Genomic DNA, 16,856 nt, shown 5'->3' on the forward strand with positions numbered 1-16,856 from the left:
CATAAGATATTAAAACCCTTGACTAGATAACATTCTTAAATGGAAATTGCATCTTTTTTTTTTTTTAAATGAAAGAGATAGCATTCTTGACATTTGACAAAAAAGCAAAAGCAGAAGATTTTTTAGTTTAGAAAACATAAGATTTTTAATTAGAGAATCTATACAATCTTCAATATTGAATCTATACGATCTTCAAAAATTCAAGTCTTTCTTATATATATTTTTTTTCCGGCAAAAAGGATACAGATGAAGATCATGCCATTTGTTTTAGAATCTTGTTTCTATTAAAGTTCAAAAAATAGACCGGACAAAGTTATAAATTAGGATTATATAAAACAGATATGGATATGAATCGCCATAATAAGCATTAAACCTCCATATTGAGTAATTGACTAATTTACAAAGATAAAAAATCTGCAAAAAGGTATGCATTTACAAGAATAGCCGATTCTATTCATGTCAAATTTACAAATATATAAGAATACAAATCCCCTAAACACATCTTAACCAATTACTCAACAAAAGAGAAGAAAATGACATCTCTAACAACTCAAACCCTAATCATCACCATTTTTCTTCTTACAATCCCAACATCCTTCGCATCACCACCATCACTCGAAGACGTTTTCGCACAATGCGTCACCGATTTTAAACCTTCAAATCCAAAATCCCCAATCCAAAACTACATATACACTCAACGAAGCCCTAATTTCCTCACAATCCTTAACAACTACGTCCGTAACCTTCGTTACTTCAACAACATGACACGTAAACCCGTAGCGATTGTAGCTGCCGCGGATGTCACTCACATCCAGGCTACAATCACTTGTGCCAAGAAACTCGGCCTCCAGCTCCGGATCCGCAGTGGAGGACATGACTACGACGGTATGTCGTATTTATCAACCATTGATTTCGTTGTCCTAGACATGTTCAATCTCCGGTCTATCAATATAGATCCTAAACTCGACACCGCGTGGGTCCAATCCGGTGCTACGCTTGGAGAGATCTACTACGGAGTCGCCAACAAAAGCAATGACCTCCGTGGATTTCCTGCCGGAATCTGTCCTGGTTTAGGCGCTGGTGGACATTTTAGCGGTGGAGGTTACGGAAACATGATGAGGAAATACGGTTTATCGATCGATAACATTATAGACGCTAAGATCGTTGACGCTAAAGGAAGAGTTTTGGACCGGAGCTCAATGGGAGAAGATCTTTTCTGGGCCTTACGTGGTGGTGGAGCTGCTAGTTTCTGTGTTGTCTTAGCTTGGAAGATTAAGCTTGTTCCGGTTCCAGCTAAAGTCACAGTCTTTAACATTGAAACGTTTGGAAACACAGGAAGCGTGAACACCACGGAACTTGTAGCCAAATGGCAAGAGATCGCAGACAAGATTGACAATGATCTGTTCATAAGATTAACTTTAGGCTCAAGCAACAAAACCGTGAAGGCTTCTTTCATGGGAATGTACCTCGGAAACTCATCGAATCTTCTAGAAATCATGAACGCGAAATTCCCTGAGCTTGGTCTGATCAAAAGAGAGTGTATTGAAATGAAATGGATCGAATCGGTTCTGTTCTGGCTCGGTATCCCACCCGGTACAGCACCAACAACGAGTATGCTAAACCGGATCCCACAAAAGCAAATCTACCTCAAGAGAAAATCCGATTACGTCCAAAAACCGATTTCACGAACCGGTTTAGAGTCAATATTCAAGATCATGACAGAGAACGAGAACGTCACAATGGCTTTTAACCCTTACGGAGGGAGGATGAGTGAGATTCCATCGACCGAGACCGCTTTCCCTCACAGAGCAGGAAACATGTTCAAGATTCAGTACGCAGCAAACTGGTTCGTGCCAGGTGAAGCAGTGGCTAAAGATTGCTTGAGCCAGACAGAAAGATTGTTCGAGGCAATGAGCCCTTACGTGTCAAAGAATCCAAGAGAGGCGTTTTTGAACTATAGAGACGTTGACATTGGAAAGAGCTTAAACTCAACGTACGAGGAAGGTAAAGTGTACGGATTTAAGTATTTTAAGGATAACTTCGAGAAATTGGTTAAGATCAAGAGCAGAGTTGATCCCGACAACTTTTTCCGGTACGAGCAGAGCATTCCAGTGCTCTCCAGCCACTAGAGAGACTAGAGACACACTTCTATTAACAATTGCTACCAAAATTTATATTTAAATGTTAACATGCAAGAAGTAGTACTATAACTATTTGATGTAAAATGCGAAGAGTTAATTTGAGCTCTCTGTTTTTATCGAATTCAGACTTAAACCTGTGTCTTGGATTAGAAGATGAGGAAGTAGTCATTTGTTCTCCTGTATATGTACTTTCAAAACTTATATTTACATTATATGACAAGAAATTTATACCTTTTCTTTATTTTCACTCCAGTAAGAAATGTGTTGGAATTGTTATTTGTAGTTTTGAAGACAAAATTCACCAGTGAGTGATAAACTGATAATGGAAAAGAACAAAGAAACCAGTTTTTAACTATTTGCATATGTAATTTATTTGTTGCAAATTATATTTAGTTAAAATGTTTCCTCTATTTATATATATATCAGTCAAGCACTATGTATAAGAAATGTCAATTTATAAATTTTTACATGTCCTTTAACAGAAAGAAAATGAATTTTTACATGTCATTCATAGAGAGTCACTCGTTTATTTCTTATATAGAGAATAACACACTCACATGCATATGCATGCAATATGATACATTTTATGACAAAGATAATCAACGGAAACGGTCAAGACATAATTTGATAAACAACTTGCACGATGCACAGATCTGATCAAATATATAACTCTTTAACATATCCAAAATATTCAAAAAGAAAAACTCGATCCAAACTAGCAACATCACGCTCACGCGTAGGCTAAAAATTTATTAATCTCCAAAAGTCTTTCTTATGAACACTGCAAACACAACAACTTGAAAAGTCATATAGGTTTAGATGATGACGCGTATTGGCTATCGCTTACCGGAGTGGCTCATAAATACAATAAACAATACGTAAAAGTCAAAGTCAAATATATTTAGTCAACTATAACCATTAATCGGGCAAAACCTTTAGCTGTCAAAACAACGTGAAAACGATATTTGTATATATCATCAAGAATCAGTAGATAAGAGAATGATTTAATCCCCTGACTATTACAATTTTGGTGTAATAAACAGTCTCTATTGGTTTTTATTCTTTGTTTTAATTTCTCATGACCTATAGAGAGAATTAGGTAGTTTCGAAAATTGGCTAATCAACTTTTGAAAACTACTGTCTACTTTGCTTAAATTCTCTACACTTAGTTTCGGATAAGATAATTGTCGGACTAATAGTTAATCCCTTGACAATCTTTGATATTATAAAAGGTTTAGTTAATCTCTTCTCTATATAAATATTCATACACCAGCTTTCAAAAATATATAATCCAAACACCAAAAACAAAATGGAGAAATTGCTCGTGATCTCTTTGCTACTACTGATCTCAACATCAGTTACAACTTCACAATCCGTGACCGATCCAATAGCTTTCCTCCGATGTCTCGATAGACAACCAACGGACCCAACAAGTCCTAACTCCGCCGTTGCTTACATCCCAACAAACTCTTCTTTCACCACTGTCCTCCGCAGCCGTATACCTAACCTCCGTTTCGACAAACCCACTACTCCAAAACCCATCTCCGTGGTGGCTGCCGCCACGTGGACACACATACAAGCTGCTGTAGGATGCGCACGTGAGCTCTCTCTCCAAGTCAGGATCAGAAGTGGTGGCCACGACTTCGAAGGACTCTCTTACACTTCCACCGTCCCTTTCTTTGTTCTCGACATGTTCGGTTTTAAAACCGTGGACGTAAATCTCACCGAGAGAACGGCTTGGGTTGATTCTGGTGCTACCCTCGGAGAGCTTTACTATAGAATCTCTGAGAAGAGCAATGTTCTTGGATTTCCGGCGGGTTTGTCTACCACATTGGGCGTTGGTGGACACTTTAGCGGCGGAGGATACGGTAATCTGATGAGAAAGTATGGTTTGTCGGTGGATAACGTTTTCGGCTCCGGGATCGTTGATTCGAACGGAAATATCTTCACCGATCGGGTTTCGATGGGGGAAGACCGTTTTTGGGCGATTCGTGGAGGTGGTGCAGCGAGCTACGGTGTTGTCCTCGGCTACAAGATCCAGCTAGTACCGGTGCCTGAGAAAGTTACGGTTTTTAAAGTCGGAAAAACTGTCGGAGAAGGAGCCGTTGATCTTATAATGAAGTGGCAGAGTTTTGCTCATAGTACGGATCGGAATTTGTTCGTGAGGTTAACTTTGACTTTAGTCAACGGTACGAAGCCTGGTGAGAATACGGTTTTAGCGACTTTCATTGGGATGTATTTAGGCCGGTCGGATAAGCTGTTGACCGTGATGAACCGGGATTTCCCGGAGTTGAAGCTGAAGAAAACCGATTGTACCGAGATGAGATGGATCGATTCGGTTCTGTTTTGGGACGATTATCCGGTTGGTACACCGACTTCTGTGCTACTAAATCCGCTAGTCGCAAAAAAGTTGTTCATGAAACGAAAATCGGACTACGTGAAGCGTCTGATTTCGAGAACCGATCTCGGTTTGATACTCAAGAAATTGGTAGAGGTTGAGAAAGTTAAAATGAATTGGAATCCGTATGGAGGAAGGATGGGTGAGATCCCGAGTTCGAGGACACCATTCCCACATAGAGCAGGCAATTTGTTCAACATTGAGTATATCATAGACTGGTCAGAAGCTGGAGATAATGTGGAGAAGAAATATTTGGCACTCGCGAATGAATTTTATAGATTCATGACCCCGTACGTGTCTAGTAATCCGAGGGAGGCGTTTTTGAATTACCGTGATCTTGACATAGGGTCAAGTGTTAAGTCTACGTACCAGGAAGGTAAAATCTACGGGGCTAAATATTTCAAGGAGAATTTCGAGAGATTAGTGGATATTAAAACCACGATTGATGCGGAAAACTTTTGGAAAAACGAACAAAGCATTCCGGTTAGAAGATAATACGTACGAGATGAATGTTGTGAGTTGTGAAGTTATGATCCTGTGACATGAAAAGAAAAGAAAGAAATGTATTAAAATCTTTGGTTTGATATATTGTTATTAAATGTAATATGAAACATATATACCAAAATAAAGTTGTATCATGAAGTATATATAGTTAACGAACAAAATCGACATACATTACTAATTGTGCTGATCCATTTTTAAAATGTTACAAATAAATATCCTAAAAAACTCACTGTCATGACGACCGCTACCACCATCTTAAACACCATCAAGAAGTGTTTTCGTTTATTTCTTACATGACAGGATAAGTATAACACACTCACATGCACGTAAAGATATGTATACATTCATTGACCAAGACATTCAACGTTTCTCTCAATAATCAATACTAACGGACAACGCGGGATTTAATAAAACAAGACTTGCACGATACACAAATCTGATCAAATTCATATTCCTTAATTTACCCTATTAAAAAAGGTTCGATCCGTACAAACATATCTAATAATCTCCTAAATTTTGCATATGAACACTGTAAACAATAAACTTTGAAAAGTCATATATGTAGATAATGACGCGTTTTGGCTATCACGTACCGTATGCTCAAGTCAAAGTCAAATATATATAGTCTACTCTAATATTCAATCCGGATAATATCTTTGGCTAGAATAGAACGCGTGAAACAAAAATTGTTAACTGAACGAATGAAAACCTTGGATTACCAAAAAAGGATTGCTTACAGAAGTGTACTATTATACAGTATATATACTATTACCAAGTTTCTTTTTTCTTTTCCTTTGGCGCAGACATTAGTGTACAAAATTAATCCACCGTTAAATACAAGAAGAGATTTCAATATACAAAAGAAAATCAAAGAAAATAGGACTGATTGCATTTTAAATTTTTTTGCCAGATGATTGATTACAGAAATATACTATAATAAGATTAATAAATAATTCATTGAACAGATAAGAACCTTGGACTTAAATCCTACCTATATAAACACACACAACATAAGCTTACAAAATATATAATCCATACTCCCTAAAATAGACATCAAAACAAAAATGGAAAAATTACTCATAATTTGCATGTTACTAATCTCAGTTTTAGTTGCAACTTCACAGTCGCAAACCGATCCAGAGACATTCCTCCGATGTCTCGTAAGAGAAGGATCAAACCCACAGGTTTTCATCTCCGACGTCACCTACATCCCATCAAACTCCTCTTTCACCACCGTCCTCCGCCGCCGCATACCTAACCTCCGTTTCGACAAACCCACCACCCCAAAACCCATCGCCATCATCACCCCCACCACGTGGTCACACATTTCTCCGGTGCTAGCTTGCGCACGCTTGTTCCCTGTCCAGGTCAGGATCCGAAGCGGCGGCCACGACTTCGAAGGACTCTCTTACACCTCCACAGCTCCGTTCTTCCTCATCGACTTGCTCAACTTCAAATCCGTTGATGTGAATCTCACGGAAGGAACGGCTTGGGTTGATACCGGCGCTACACTGGGAGAGCTTTATTATAAAATCGCTGAGAAAAGCAATGTTCTTGGGTTTCCGGCGGGTTTGTGTACTACATTGGGCGTTGGTGGACATATTAGCGGCGGAGGGTACGGGACAATGATGAGAAAGTATGGTTTGTCGGTGGACAACGTTGTCGGCTCCAGGATCATCGACTCTAATGGGAACACCTACTTCGATCGAATGTCGATGGGGGAAGAGCTTTTCTGGGCGGTTCGAGGAGGTGGAGCCGCGAGTTTCGGCATCGTGATGGGATACAAAATCCGGTTGGTTCCGGTTCCGGAGAAAGTTACGGTTTTTAGCGTCGGAAAAACCGTCGGAGAAGGAGCCGTTGATCTTATAATGAAGTGGCAGAACTTCTCTCATAGTACGGATCGGAATTTGTTTGTGAAGCTGACTTTGACTTTAGTCAACGGTGCAAAGCCGGGTGAAAAAAAGGTTTTAGCGACTTTCATTGGGATGAATCTTGGCGGGTTTGATAAGACGTTGAACGTGATGAACCGGGATTTCCCGGAGTTAAAGCTGAAGAAAACCGATTGTACCGAGATGAGATGGATCGATTCGGTTCTGTTTTGGGCCGGTTATCCGGTTGGTACACCGACTTCTGTGCTACTAAACCCTACGGTCACAAAAAAGTTGTTCATGAAACGGAAATCGGACTACGTGAAGCGTCCGGTTTCGAGAACCGGCCTCGGTTTGATACTCAAGAAATTGGTTGAGTTGGAGAAAGTTGAAATGAATTGGAATCCGTATGGAGGAAGAATGGGTGAGATCCCGAGTTCGAGGACACCTTTCCCACATAGAGGAGGCAATTTGTTCAACATTGAATATATCATAGACTGGTCAGAAGCTGGAGATAATGTGGAGAAGAAATATTTGGCGCTCGCAAATGAGTTTTATAGATTCATGACCCCGTACGTGTCTAGTAATCCGAGGGAGGCGTTTTTGAATTACCGTGATATTGACATTGGGTCAAGTGGTAATTCCACGTACGAGGAAGGTAAAATCTATGGGGCTAAATATTTCAAAGACAATTTCGAGAGGTTAGTGGATATCAAAACCAAGTTCGATGAGATAAACTTTTGGAGGAACGAACAAAGTATTCCGGTCCGGAAGTAATAAGTTCAATTCACATGTATTAAAGTTTTCAGCAAAATAAACAAGGATTAATATGTATTGTTGTCAACTGTATAATGATCTCTGATTTGATGATAAAATACAAGTGGTTGTTAACTTGTTCTCCTACATTGCTAATGAGATAATTCTATCAATGATAGTCTATCATATAGTAATAAAAATACATGGATTGGTTCATTTCTTATCAACTGATTTTAAATGGAAAGATCGTAATTCATATTAACACACATGTATTTTGTATATTTCAAGCACACTTAAGATTTTTGTTTACATAAATCTAGATATCATTATGATTTCAAGATTCGGCTGATTGATTCTTGCTTATATCAATTTCTTTATTTCCTACTATTTTTTGTTTCAAAATATCACAATTCCCATAAAATTTCAATTAGCCGAAGATGTCCTAACATTACGTCAAAGTTTAGTTAAATCACACCAATTATTACCATTGTCAAAGTTGGAAATATTTGGCCGAAAAATCAAAAGTACACTTTCTCAAAAAGCCAAAAATTCTCTATTTATCCAAATCTCTAACAAAAAACTCAAAAGTGAAAAAAAAAAAAAAGAATGAACAAAATGTATCTTATCTTTCTTCTATTCTTCGCTGCATCGTACTCAATGTCATTGAGTTCTGCAGATTCCGTAACTATCTACGAAGATTTTGTCCAATGTTTCAAAAACGTGACAACTATCTCCGACATTGATCTCTCCGACGTCGTTTTACCACGTACTAGCATTTCCTTCACTCCTACCTTACGCGCCTACATCAGAAACGCCCGTTTCAACACCTCCTCAATGCCAAAACCGTCGATCATCATCGTGCCCCGTGTCGATTCACACGTTCAAGCCGCCGTGATTTGCGCCAAAACGCTTAATCTCCAGCTGAAGATTCGTAGCGGCGGTCATGACTACGACGGTCTTTCTTACGTCTCCGCCGTAACGTTCCTCGTACTTGATCTATCCAATTTCCGAAACATCACCGTCGATTTAAACGACGGAGGAGGATCCGCTTGGGTACAAACCGGCGCGACGCTCGGCGAGCTTTATTATAGGATCTGGGAGAAGAGCGAGGTCCATGCTTTCCCTGCCGGAGTTTGTCCTACCGTCGGCGTTGGAGGACACGTTAGCGGTGGTGGATACGGACACATGATTCGAAAATTCGGACTCACTATAGATCACGTCGTCGACGCTACAATCGTTGACGCTAACGGTCAGATTCACGATCGGAAATCGATGGAAGAAGATCTCTTCTGGGCGATTCGCGGCGGAGGCGGCGGAAGCTTCGGCGTCGTTTTAGCTTTCAAAGTGAAACTCGTGACCGTTCCAAAAACCGTAACCGTTTTCAGAGTTGATAAGTCTGTAGACGAAAATGCCCTTGACATGGTTTACAAATGGCAATTCGTAGCTCCTAGAACCGACCCGGGTTTATTCATGAGAGTGTTGTTATCATCTCCGACGCAGAACAAAACAAGTACGGTGAACACTAAACTCAGGGCGTTGTATCTTGGAAAAGCAGACGACGTCGTTTTAAAGATGGCGGAGGAGTTTCCGGAGTTGGGTTTGAAGAAAGAAGATTGTAAGGAGATGACGTGGATCCAATCACTCTTATGGTGGATGAATCATGTAGACGTGGACAAAGTCAAACCGGAGATATTACTCGAGAGAGAACCGGATTCGGCTAAATTTCTCAAGAGAAAATCAGATTACGTAGAGAAAGAGATGACCAAACCAGAATTAAACCGGTTGTTTCAGAAATTGGCGACGTTAGATAGAACCGGTTTGGTTTTGAATCCGTATGGAGGGAGTTTAAACGTGACCGCAGTGAATGCAACGGCGTTTCCGCATCGGCACAAACTATATAAGATCCAGCATTCGGTGACTTGGCCCGATGCTGGACCGGAAGCGGAAAGACTTTACATTGGTAATTTAAGAACGACTTATAATATTATGACTCCGTTTGTGTCGAAAAATCCTAGGAGTTCGTATTTAAACTATAGGGATATTGATATCGGGGTTAATGATCATGGAGCGGATGGTTATCGAAAGGGAGAAATCTATGGGAGGAAGTATTTTGGCGAGAATTTTGATCGATTGGTTCGTGTTAAAACGGCTGTTGATCCGGATAATTTCTTTAGAAATGAGCAGAGTATACCAACTTTACCTCCTAATAGAAGATAGATAACTTTAGTCCATGTAACAATAGTAACTTCCTTATAGTGTTTTTTTATGAAACTTGGAATATTTTTTAATAGATTTAGCTGCAAGCTATATTGTGGCATATATAGCACACGTTTTGAAAAATACATCCTTTCTAAGTTCTAATTTTCTATATCATATGTTGGTTTTAGTTTGCTTCATAATACACTCCATGATTCCATATATCGGAAAAGAGAAAAACCAAATTAGACTGAACCGGAACTGGAGTTAAAACCGGATCTAACACTCAGCAAATAACAAAAAGAAGAAGAATAACATTTCAGTAATTATACATACATACACACTCTTAAACTAGAACCCAAGACAGAACAATAAGAAAAGTTATGGAACAAATATAATGAAAATTATACATTGATGAAACTCCATAGGATGTGTAGGGTTCAGTTCCTGTCAGTACCGTGCAAAGCAAGGAAAAGACCAATCCAGATAAAGATAATCTTTGTGCCGGAGACCTTCAACTTTGAATTTCCATTAAGAAATGGAACGCCAGAGAGATTGTTCTGGTTGAGTCGATTCGTAAAGGGTTGATTTTGAGCAGATGATGATGAAGAAGAAGACGAAGAAATCGGTTGGTTGAATCCAGTTGATGATGGTTGATTAAACCCGGTTAAAGGTTGGTTAAGGGAAGAAGAAGTAGATGGCTGACCAAGAATTGGATTGTTGAGTCCAGTTGATGATGGCTGATTAAATCCGGTTAATGGTTGATTTATCCCGGTTAAAGGCTGGTTTACCGAAGAAGAAGTAGATGGCTGACCAAGAATTGGTTGCTTCAAACCAGTTGATGAAGGTTGATTGAATCCGATTAATGGTTGGCTTAACCCGGTTAAAGGCTGGTTTACAGGTGAAGAAGAAGAAGGTTGACCAAGAATTGGTTGGTTCTGGTTCACGCTTACTCCTCCTGTTGGTTCTAATGGTGTGGTGATTTTGGTTACTTGTGCAGCCTCTGAAATTGATGATACCAGAAGGCAGAAAATGATTGTGAGCATACATCTCCCGGTTTTGGCGAATTTCATGTCCATTTTCTTGAGTTTTCCCAGTGTATTTTCCGGTTTACTAAACAGCAGAACTTATAGACAGACAAACCTGGAGTTGTTAGCTTCTTTAAGATTGTCTGAGGAGTTGATGGAGAGAAAAAAGAAAGTAGTTGACCTGAAACACAAAATCCAACTAAACCAACCATATAGTGTCTTTGTTTCTGTATCAACTATTACATCACTGTTTTGTGCTTATATGCTGTGTTTATATACAAGAATGATAGAATTTATCTATAAATACAGAAGAATTTGATCAAAAACCGGTTCTCAAACCGAACGTGTTGCGCCTATTGGAAAGCGAAATCCAAACCATCAAGGACATCCAAATCACTAGAAGAGTTCTTATCTGAAAGATCAACTTTTGGAGAGTTTCCTGTACTTCTACTCAGTGCCCAAATCTTGAATCCTTTCTTGTTCTTCTTCAAGCCGACTAACTCTTGACTCTTACTTAGATTTGGACCAAATCTTATACTTTGGACTCTGTCTAACAACAACCTGTCTTCTAGAGAGAGCTGGTTTTTGTAGGTGAAGTCAGGGGAGAGTGATAGTTGCGTGTTGGAGATGGTTCTGTTGTTGGGTGGAGAGACATGGTTGGTTTCTTGAAGCTTAACGCCGTGAGCACGTTTCTTTGATGACTTCATTAGTCGATGAAGCCATACAACGAGTTCGAGTACATATGAATCAACTATTGGTTTATCCGCATGATGAAGCGTCTGAAGTCGTGTTGGATTCCCGTTGTTCTCGCCTTTTCCTTTTCCTTTCCCAAACTCTATCCTGTATTCCAAATTACCAATTCGTAGTTTGCTAGATCAGTTTGAAGATTCAAAATTTAAAACTTCAGTAGCTGATAGAGACTTACCTTGAATTTGCCCATTCACCTACCCATCCGAAGCCTTGATGTGCTCTGTGAAAATTGAATGTGACCAAAATGAACAAGGAGAAACATATTAAACCAAAAATGATGGTGAAGGAATACTTACTTGGTGGTGTTTTCAGCGAACGGGACAAGCCATTGAAGCGACTTCTCCATTTCAGCTTTGATCTCAGGTACTGAAAGCTGCAGAAACACTCAAGTTAGGTAACAAAACAAGAAACAGAACCAAACAATGCCTGACGATATACTTGAGAAACAGAGATCTTTTTTGGACAAACCTCTTCCTCCTGATCAAGAGTTTGTAGCCGAGGACGAAGAGCTGTCTTGACAGTAGCGGGTAATGCATTGTACAGCGTGTCCCTTACATTAGAAGGAAGTGACGATGGTCGAGACGCCTAGAAATTTCAAGGATCAGTTTCAACCAGAGAATATATATCAGAATAAGACTGGTGAGAATCTGGAATCTTAGGCTTACAATATTATCGATTTGTTGTATTAGATTAGCATAGTGTAACGAAAGACCGGCTTCACCTAATCGTTCTCTTCCCTGCTCCCCTTCATTGTCTCTTAGACCTATTGTTGGTTAAGAAAATGATAGTTGAAATTTGGTTTTCCAGAAGTGGAGTCATTATAAGAGGACCAGCGGTACAAAGAAACATTACCATTGTTGCCAAAAACTTCCACAATCGTCTGCCGTATATAACTTACAACATCCACAAGCTTCTCAATTATCTGCAACAAAAGAAGATATTAGAATAACTAGCATATGTACCACACACTTAGACACAGCAATTCAATAACCACTTGCCTCTGCCAGATTCTGGGACCATAGGGATTTCTTCTGTAAGCTCTTCACGAGTTTCTTCTGTTGTTTTAGTTCATTTTGTAAGATGACGATACCCTCTCCTACATGTAGAAAAAGAAAATGAAATCGGGTGTTCTTGAAAGAGCTAAGACTGATCAAATAAATAGTAAGACCAACCTCTCCGAGGGAGGTTTAAAGACTCTACTTCTGCAAGCTTTCTCCTGTAATCTTGTTCAAACCTATCCAAAGCTTGCAACTCGTGATATAACTCCTGATAAAGCCAATGCAAGTTAGTTTCAAATCTCCCAGAAAAAGATTACAACAGCTCATTGAAACTTCAACATGGAAACATACAGAAGTGATTCTGGCAAGAGTGACGAGCTCTTGCATCCTTGCCTCTGCATCATCTTTGAGCAGTTTATGCTGTGAGTTCTCTGTGTCAAGCCTGAAACGTTATAGACCCGTGTACAATGAAAATCCACTGGCATGTAAGTGACTAAAAAGCATTAGATAAGGACTTGTTCAACACAAACTAAACTTACTTCATAAAATATCGATCGAGATTGTGCCACTGCAGATCTTTGCACATATTACCAAACCTGATAACCTCTCCAGAGAAAAGATCGAGTTCCTCCCTACAGGAAAAAGAAAATAAATCAAGAAAGAAAACGAACCAAAGACAGAAACAAATGGGGATAAATTATAAAACACAAACCTTTTGTCAGAAGCAGCAAGAATTTGCAACTCTGTGGTATCCGTAGAAACCAACTTCTTGACTTCCTCGGAATGCAACATATCTTTCTTCATGAACTTGAGATTCTCTTCAGACAAAGATTGCAGCAAAGCAGCACCTTTGGCAATAGTATTGGCCACTTCAAAAGCCAATATAGTGACTTTGCCACCACGGGACGATGTAACACCAGAGAGATACGCGTTGCTCGGATTCATACGAGTCATGCTGCTCCCGAGCGTGTCTAGAACTTCAACAGCTTTCTCTAGCCCCATTACCCCAGCCCGTCCCATAAACGAGTTCCTCTGCATAAACTGTAGAAAAAAACAAGAACCAAATTCTCATCAATACAAAGATGAAATCTTTAGCTAGAGAAGTTGCATATCCTAAAGAAGCCTTTGAAAACAAAAACCTTGGTGGAATCGTTCCTTAATGGAGGCATCGGACCAAGCTCGCCAGAAAAGTTGAAAACAACCTCATCAGGCTTAGAACTTTTCCGTCTTGAGCCTCCGTAATTATCTGAATAATAAGAATCAGAGGTTTTACTTCTTCTCATAGACTTAAGTTTCCCAGAAAACCCTCTTGACTTATCATCATCGTTTGATCTCAACTTCTTCTTCTTATCATCATCTTTGAATACACAAGAACAAACACCTCCCATTTGTCTTCTCCAACAAGTTATCTCTCTGGTAAAGCTCTAATCTTCAGAGGAAAACAGCAGAAGAGAGACCAAATGACCCAAAAGATTCAAAACCTGAGAGAAAATCAAGAATTGCAACTATGGTGGGGACAAAAAGAAAGACTTGGTAAAATGGGAAAGACAAAGTCAGAGCAAGGAAGAGTTTTTATTATACACCATTCACAAGCTAAAGAGGAAGCACCGTGGCATCAATTTGTTTACTTTGACTTATCATTTTAAAGAGAAGTCAGAGAGACGACTATTCTTACTTCCTTTTGGAATTTTTTTATTTGTTGTTTATCGAAAGAGAAGAAGACCATTGTTGAAGATATCTCGCCGGCCTTGTGACGTGCTTTTTAGGTTAGTTTTTTTTCAGCAATCTCTCTCTCGTTGAATTTCTTCGAATTGCAGAAGATTTATCCAATCTTATTTCGAGTATATTCAAACCTTAATTTCAACGCTAATGAAAAGTATAAGAGGAAGAAGACAGAAGACATGCTTACTCGCTGCGACGCGGTAGTAGAGGCGGTTTCCGGCGCCGGGAATGTAACCAGTGCGGTGATCGGGAGATTCTGGTTTATTTTTGTTTGTTGTTGCTGAATTGGGTGTACCGTACCGGTTTAATTCTGAACCGGTGGAAATTCCGGTTTAGTCCAAGGAAAATTTTGGATAAACTATGGTTTGTTGGGAATTTAGTCATCCGATCTATAGTTCTCTTTCGCTCCTTCTGGATTGATCAGAGTTTAGTTGATTTGCTTGAAGAAGATGAAGTTATGATTGAAGATGAGCTCCGACCGTCGCAGAGGTGAAATGCTGCTGCCCAAACTAATTACTATTGGGCCATTTTTAGGCCCATCAAAATAGGACTGTCAATATGTAATTTTCACAAAGTAAAAAACAATCCTTTTATGTCTTTTGGAAGTGAGATTTAAATTGGGTATGTAATTTTTCAGCGTAACAAAAACGACAAAAAAAAAATAATCATGTTATTTTAATACATAATTTTTTGTAAATTGTTAATATTATTATCATTAACCTACTGTTTAAAACAAAATAAATAGGTACAATTTATAAATCTGACTGCTAAAATATATTATGAAAATATTAATATTAATGGCGTAAAAGATTAGAGATGGTGATTGTTAAAATAATTTGTGATGATAAACAAAACCTACACTATGTAAAATAAAGTCAATCCACAATAACTATAATTTGAAGCTTTTGTCAGGTCAACGAGAAAAAGAAGTGGTTGCGAAGACGGTCGTTTACAAAAATGGTAACTAAGCTATGGCCTATGCCTTTAAATTCATGCATCTCCTTGTCAACATTTCAATTTAAAGCTTTATTATGCTATATATAATTAGGATGTATCTACTAGATTTTTATCTATAACTCAATATCATGTAATTTCCGTATTAACATGGTGATTATTATATCAAGTAAAAACATCTTTAAATGTCCGTCGTTGTAGATGTATTTTAGTTTTACTGCTTCATGGTGTCTTCATAAATAGATGCGGCAATTTATAACAAAAGTAGATTGTGTGCTCGAGATTGTTAATTACAATTAGCCATGTATGTCTTGGTAAATCTTTGACTTGTATAGTCCATTAACAAATTAAAGAAAGAATAATCTGTATATTAACTTTGATTTATAAATTTCAAGGTAATATCACAAGTGTTCTATTAAAGTGGTTCAAATTCTTCAGATTAAGAAGGTATAGTGAACTGAATTTCCAAATGTTCTTGTTCTCATTATATTGTTTTTGCAGTGTCTTTTTTAGTAGTGTACACTTTGATAAAGGCCATATTAATGATAAACAAGATTGAAAGTACACTTATCGCCTTTTTTACAACATCATTATTATAAAACATTGATCTACATCCTAACATCATCAACAAATTTTGTTATAAATTATTTTTTTCTCATGATTCTCGTTTTAAAACTTATCTAGAAGAGATATTTTAGCACAATGTAAATAAAATATAGATATATATGTTACTACTTGTGTGGGTGCTTGCTGCTTGAGCATGCGAGCGTGAAGTCTTAGTATTTTGAAACTTTATGGCGTAGCTAACATGTGAACTTGGTATTGTTAAGTGGGTTATATCTTATTTTATTTCAGTTCACACATTAGATATATGTTTGAGGTTACAGAAGAAAATAAATAACTATACGAGGATTGTAGATTAATAGCATCCAAAACCAAAATTTATAATGATCCATGTGAAAATAGCAACCAAATGTTTTCTTTAACAAAATAAAATAAAAACCAAATGTTATATATATCTATATAGCCCATGTTTGTTCTATTGGTCGACATCGAATATTTTCTTTAGTTGCACTTAAATCGACAGATTAAATCGGAAATGACCCGATCCAACTACCAAACCAAAGAAGTGTGCTAACATGATATATTTATTTCGGTATCTTGTGGCAAGCATTATCTACGATAAGTTAGTAATAGTGGAACATGACATGTTTAATATGTCTCGACTCTTGTTAACAATATTTAATACAAGGACACATAAAACATGGAATATGGAGATAAGAACCCCATACAAAGAATTTAATAAATTTATTGTGCTATCAAGAATATTTCAAGATTTGCATGCGGATCATGAGCCGGCTGGTGAAACTAGGAAATTATATAAAATTATTGACTTTTGAGTTTGACAGATGGTTGTTCGGTGTCTAACTATATCATCAATTGCACTGATCACATATATTAAATTTTTGAGTAATTACGGAATTAGTAATACTTTGTAGTCTTTGTACGTTTTTCAGTGTTTTATTTAGGCAACTACGTAC

The 16,856-nt window shown here is 38.2% G+C and overlaps 7 protein-coding genes across 14 annotated transcripts; 5 read left to right on the plus strand and 2 right to left on the minus strand.

The window, feature by feature from the left end:
• The first annotated feature begins 505 nt into the window (after positions 1-505).
• AT1G30710 (FAD-binding Berberine family protein) lies at positions 506-2,381 on the plus strand. Its single transcript, NM_102807.4, has one exon. The coding sequence runs from the start codon at positions 534-536 to the stop codon at positions 2,127-2,129; it is 1,596 nt and encodes a 531-aa protein (NP_174358.1). The 5' UTR covers positions 506-533; the 3' UTR covers positions 2,130-2,381.
• A 797-nt stretch (positions 2,382-3,178) lies between these two features.
• AT1G30720 (FAD-binding Berberine family protein) lies at positions 3,179-5,229 on the plus strand. The gene has a single exon (NM_102808.4). It carries the CDS (start codon positions 3,451-3,453, stop codon positions 5,032-5,034), a length of 1,584 nt encoding a protein of 527 aa, NP_174359.1. The 5' UTR covers positions 3,179-3,450; the 3' UTR covers positions 5,035-5,229.
• Positions 5,230-5,934: 705 nt separating this feature from the next.
• AT1G30730 (FAD-binding Berberine family protein) lies at positions 5,935-7,880 on the plus strand. The gene has a single exon (NM_102809.3). The coding sequence runs from the start codon at positions 6,108-6,110 to the stop codon at positions 7,686-7,688; it is 1,581 nt and encodes a 526-aa protein (NP_174360.1). The 5' UTR covers positions 5,935-6,107; the 3' UTR covers positions 7,689-7,880.
• A 368-nt stretch (positions 7,881-8,248) lies between these two features.
• AT1G30740 (FAD-binding Berberine family protein) lies at positions 8,249-9,993 on the plus strand (the record flags this gene model as incomplete). 2 transcript variants are annotated; one of them, NM_001332921.1, is made up of 1 exon in its annotated part: positions 8,249-9,993. In NM_001332921.1, the coding sequence occupies exon 1, from the start codon at positions 8,274-8,276 to the stop codon at positions 9,882-9,884; it is 1,611 nt and encodes a 536-aa protein (NP_001322315.1). In that variant the 5' UTR covers positions 8,249-8,273. The 2 variants fall into 2 exon arrangements, with proteins under 2 accessions (NP_001322315.1, NP_174361.1); NM_102810.2 differs by having other exon boundaries at positions 8,281-9,884.
• A 35-nt stretch (positions 9,994-10,028) lies between these two features.
• On the minus strand, positions 10,029-10,978 carry AT1G30750 (TPRXL). Its single transcript, NM_102811.2, has one exon. The coding sequence runs from the start codon at positions 10,940-10,942 to the stop codon at positions 10,304-10,306; it is 639 nt and encodes a 212-aa protein (NP_564361.1). The 5' UTR covers positions 10,943-10,978; the 3' UTR covers positions 10,029-10,303.
• Positions 10,979-10,984: 6 nt separating this feature from the next.
• AT1G30755 (elongation factor G, putative (DUF668)) lies at positions 10,985-15,014 on the minus strand. 6 transcript variants are annotated; one of them, NM_001332925.1, is made up of 13 exons: positions 14,315-15,010; positions 13,779-14,120; positions 13,352-13,680; positions 13,179-13,271; positions 12,991-13,081; positions 12,814-12,907; positions 12,640-12,737; positions 12,494-12,563; positions 12,307-12,404; positions 12,110-12,226; positions 11,938-12,014; positions 11,817-11,861; positions 10,985-11,731 (listed from the first exon to the last, which is right to left on the minus strand). In NM_001332925.1, the coding sequence occupies exons 2-13, from the start codon at positions 14,025-14,027 to the stop codon at positions 11,245-11,247; spliced, it is 1,848 nt and encodes a 615-aa protein (NP_001320551.1). In that variant the 5' UTR covers positions 14,028-14,120; positions 14,315-15,010; the 3' UTR covers positions 10,985-11,244. The 6 variants fall into 6 exon arrangements, with proteins under 6 accessions (NP_001320551.1, NP_564362.1, NP_001320553.1 ...); NM_001332926.1 differs by having other exon boundaries at positions 11,071-11,731; positions 14,549-15,014; NM_102812.3 differs by having other exon boundaries at positions 13,779-15,010.
• AT1G30757 (uncharacterized protein) lies at positions 14,234-15,038 on the plus strand. Of its 2 annotated transcripts, NM_001332927.1 has the most exons (2): positions 14,234-14,405; positions 14,517-15,038. In NM_001332927.1, the coding sequence occupies exon 2, from the start codon at positions 14,541-14,543 to the stop codon at positions 14,643-14,645; it is 105 nt and encodes a 34-aa protein (NP_001319116.1). In that variant the 5' UTR covers positions 14,234-14,405; positions 14,517-14,540; the 3' UTR covers positions 14,646-15,038. The 2 variants fall into 2 exon arrangements, with proteins under 2 accessions (NP_001319116.1, NP_683333.1); NM_148492.2 differs by having other exon boundaries at positions 14,284-15,038.
• Positions 15,039-16,856: the final 1,818 nt, after the last annotated feature.

This window comes from Arabidopsis thaliana (assembly GCF_000001735.4).
Source record: "Arabidopsis thaliana chromosome 1 sequence".
In the NCBI taxonomy this organism is placed as follows: domain Eukaryota; kingdom Viridiplantae; phylum Streptophyta; class Magnoliopsida; order Brassicales; family Brassicaceae; genus Arabidopsis; species Arabidopsis thaliana.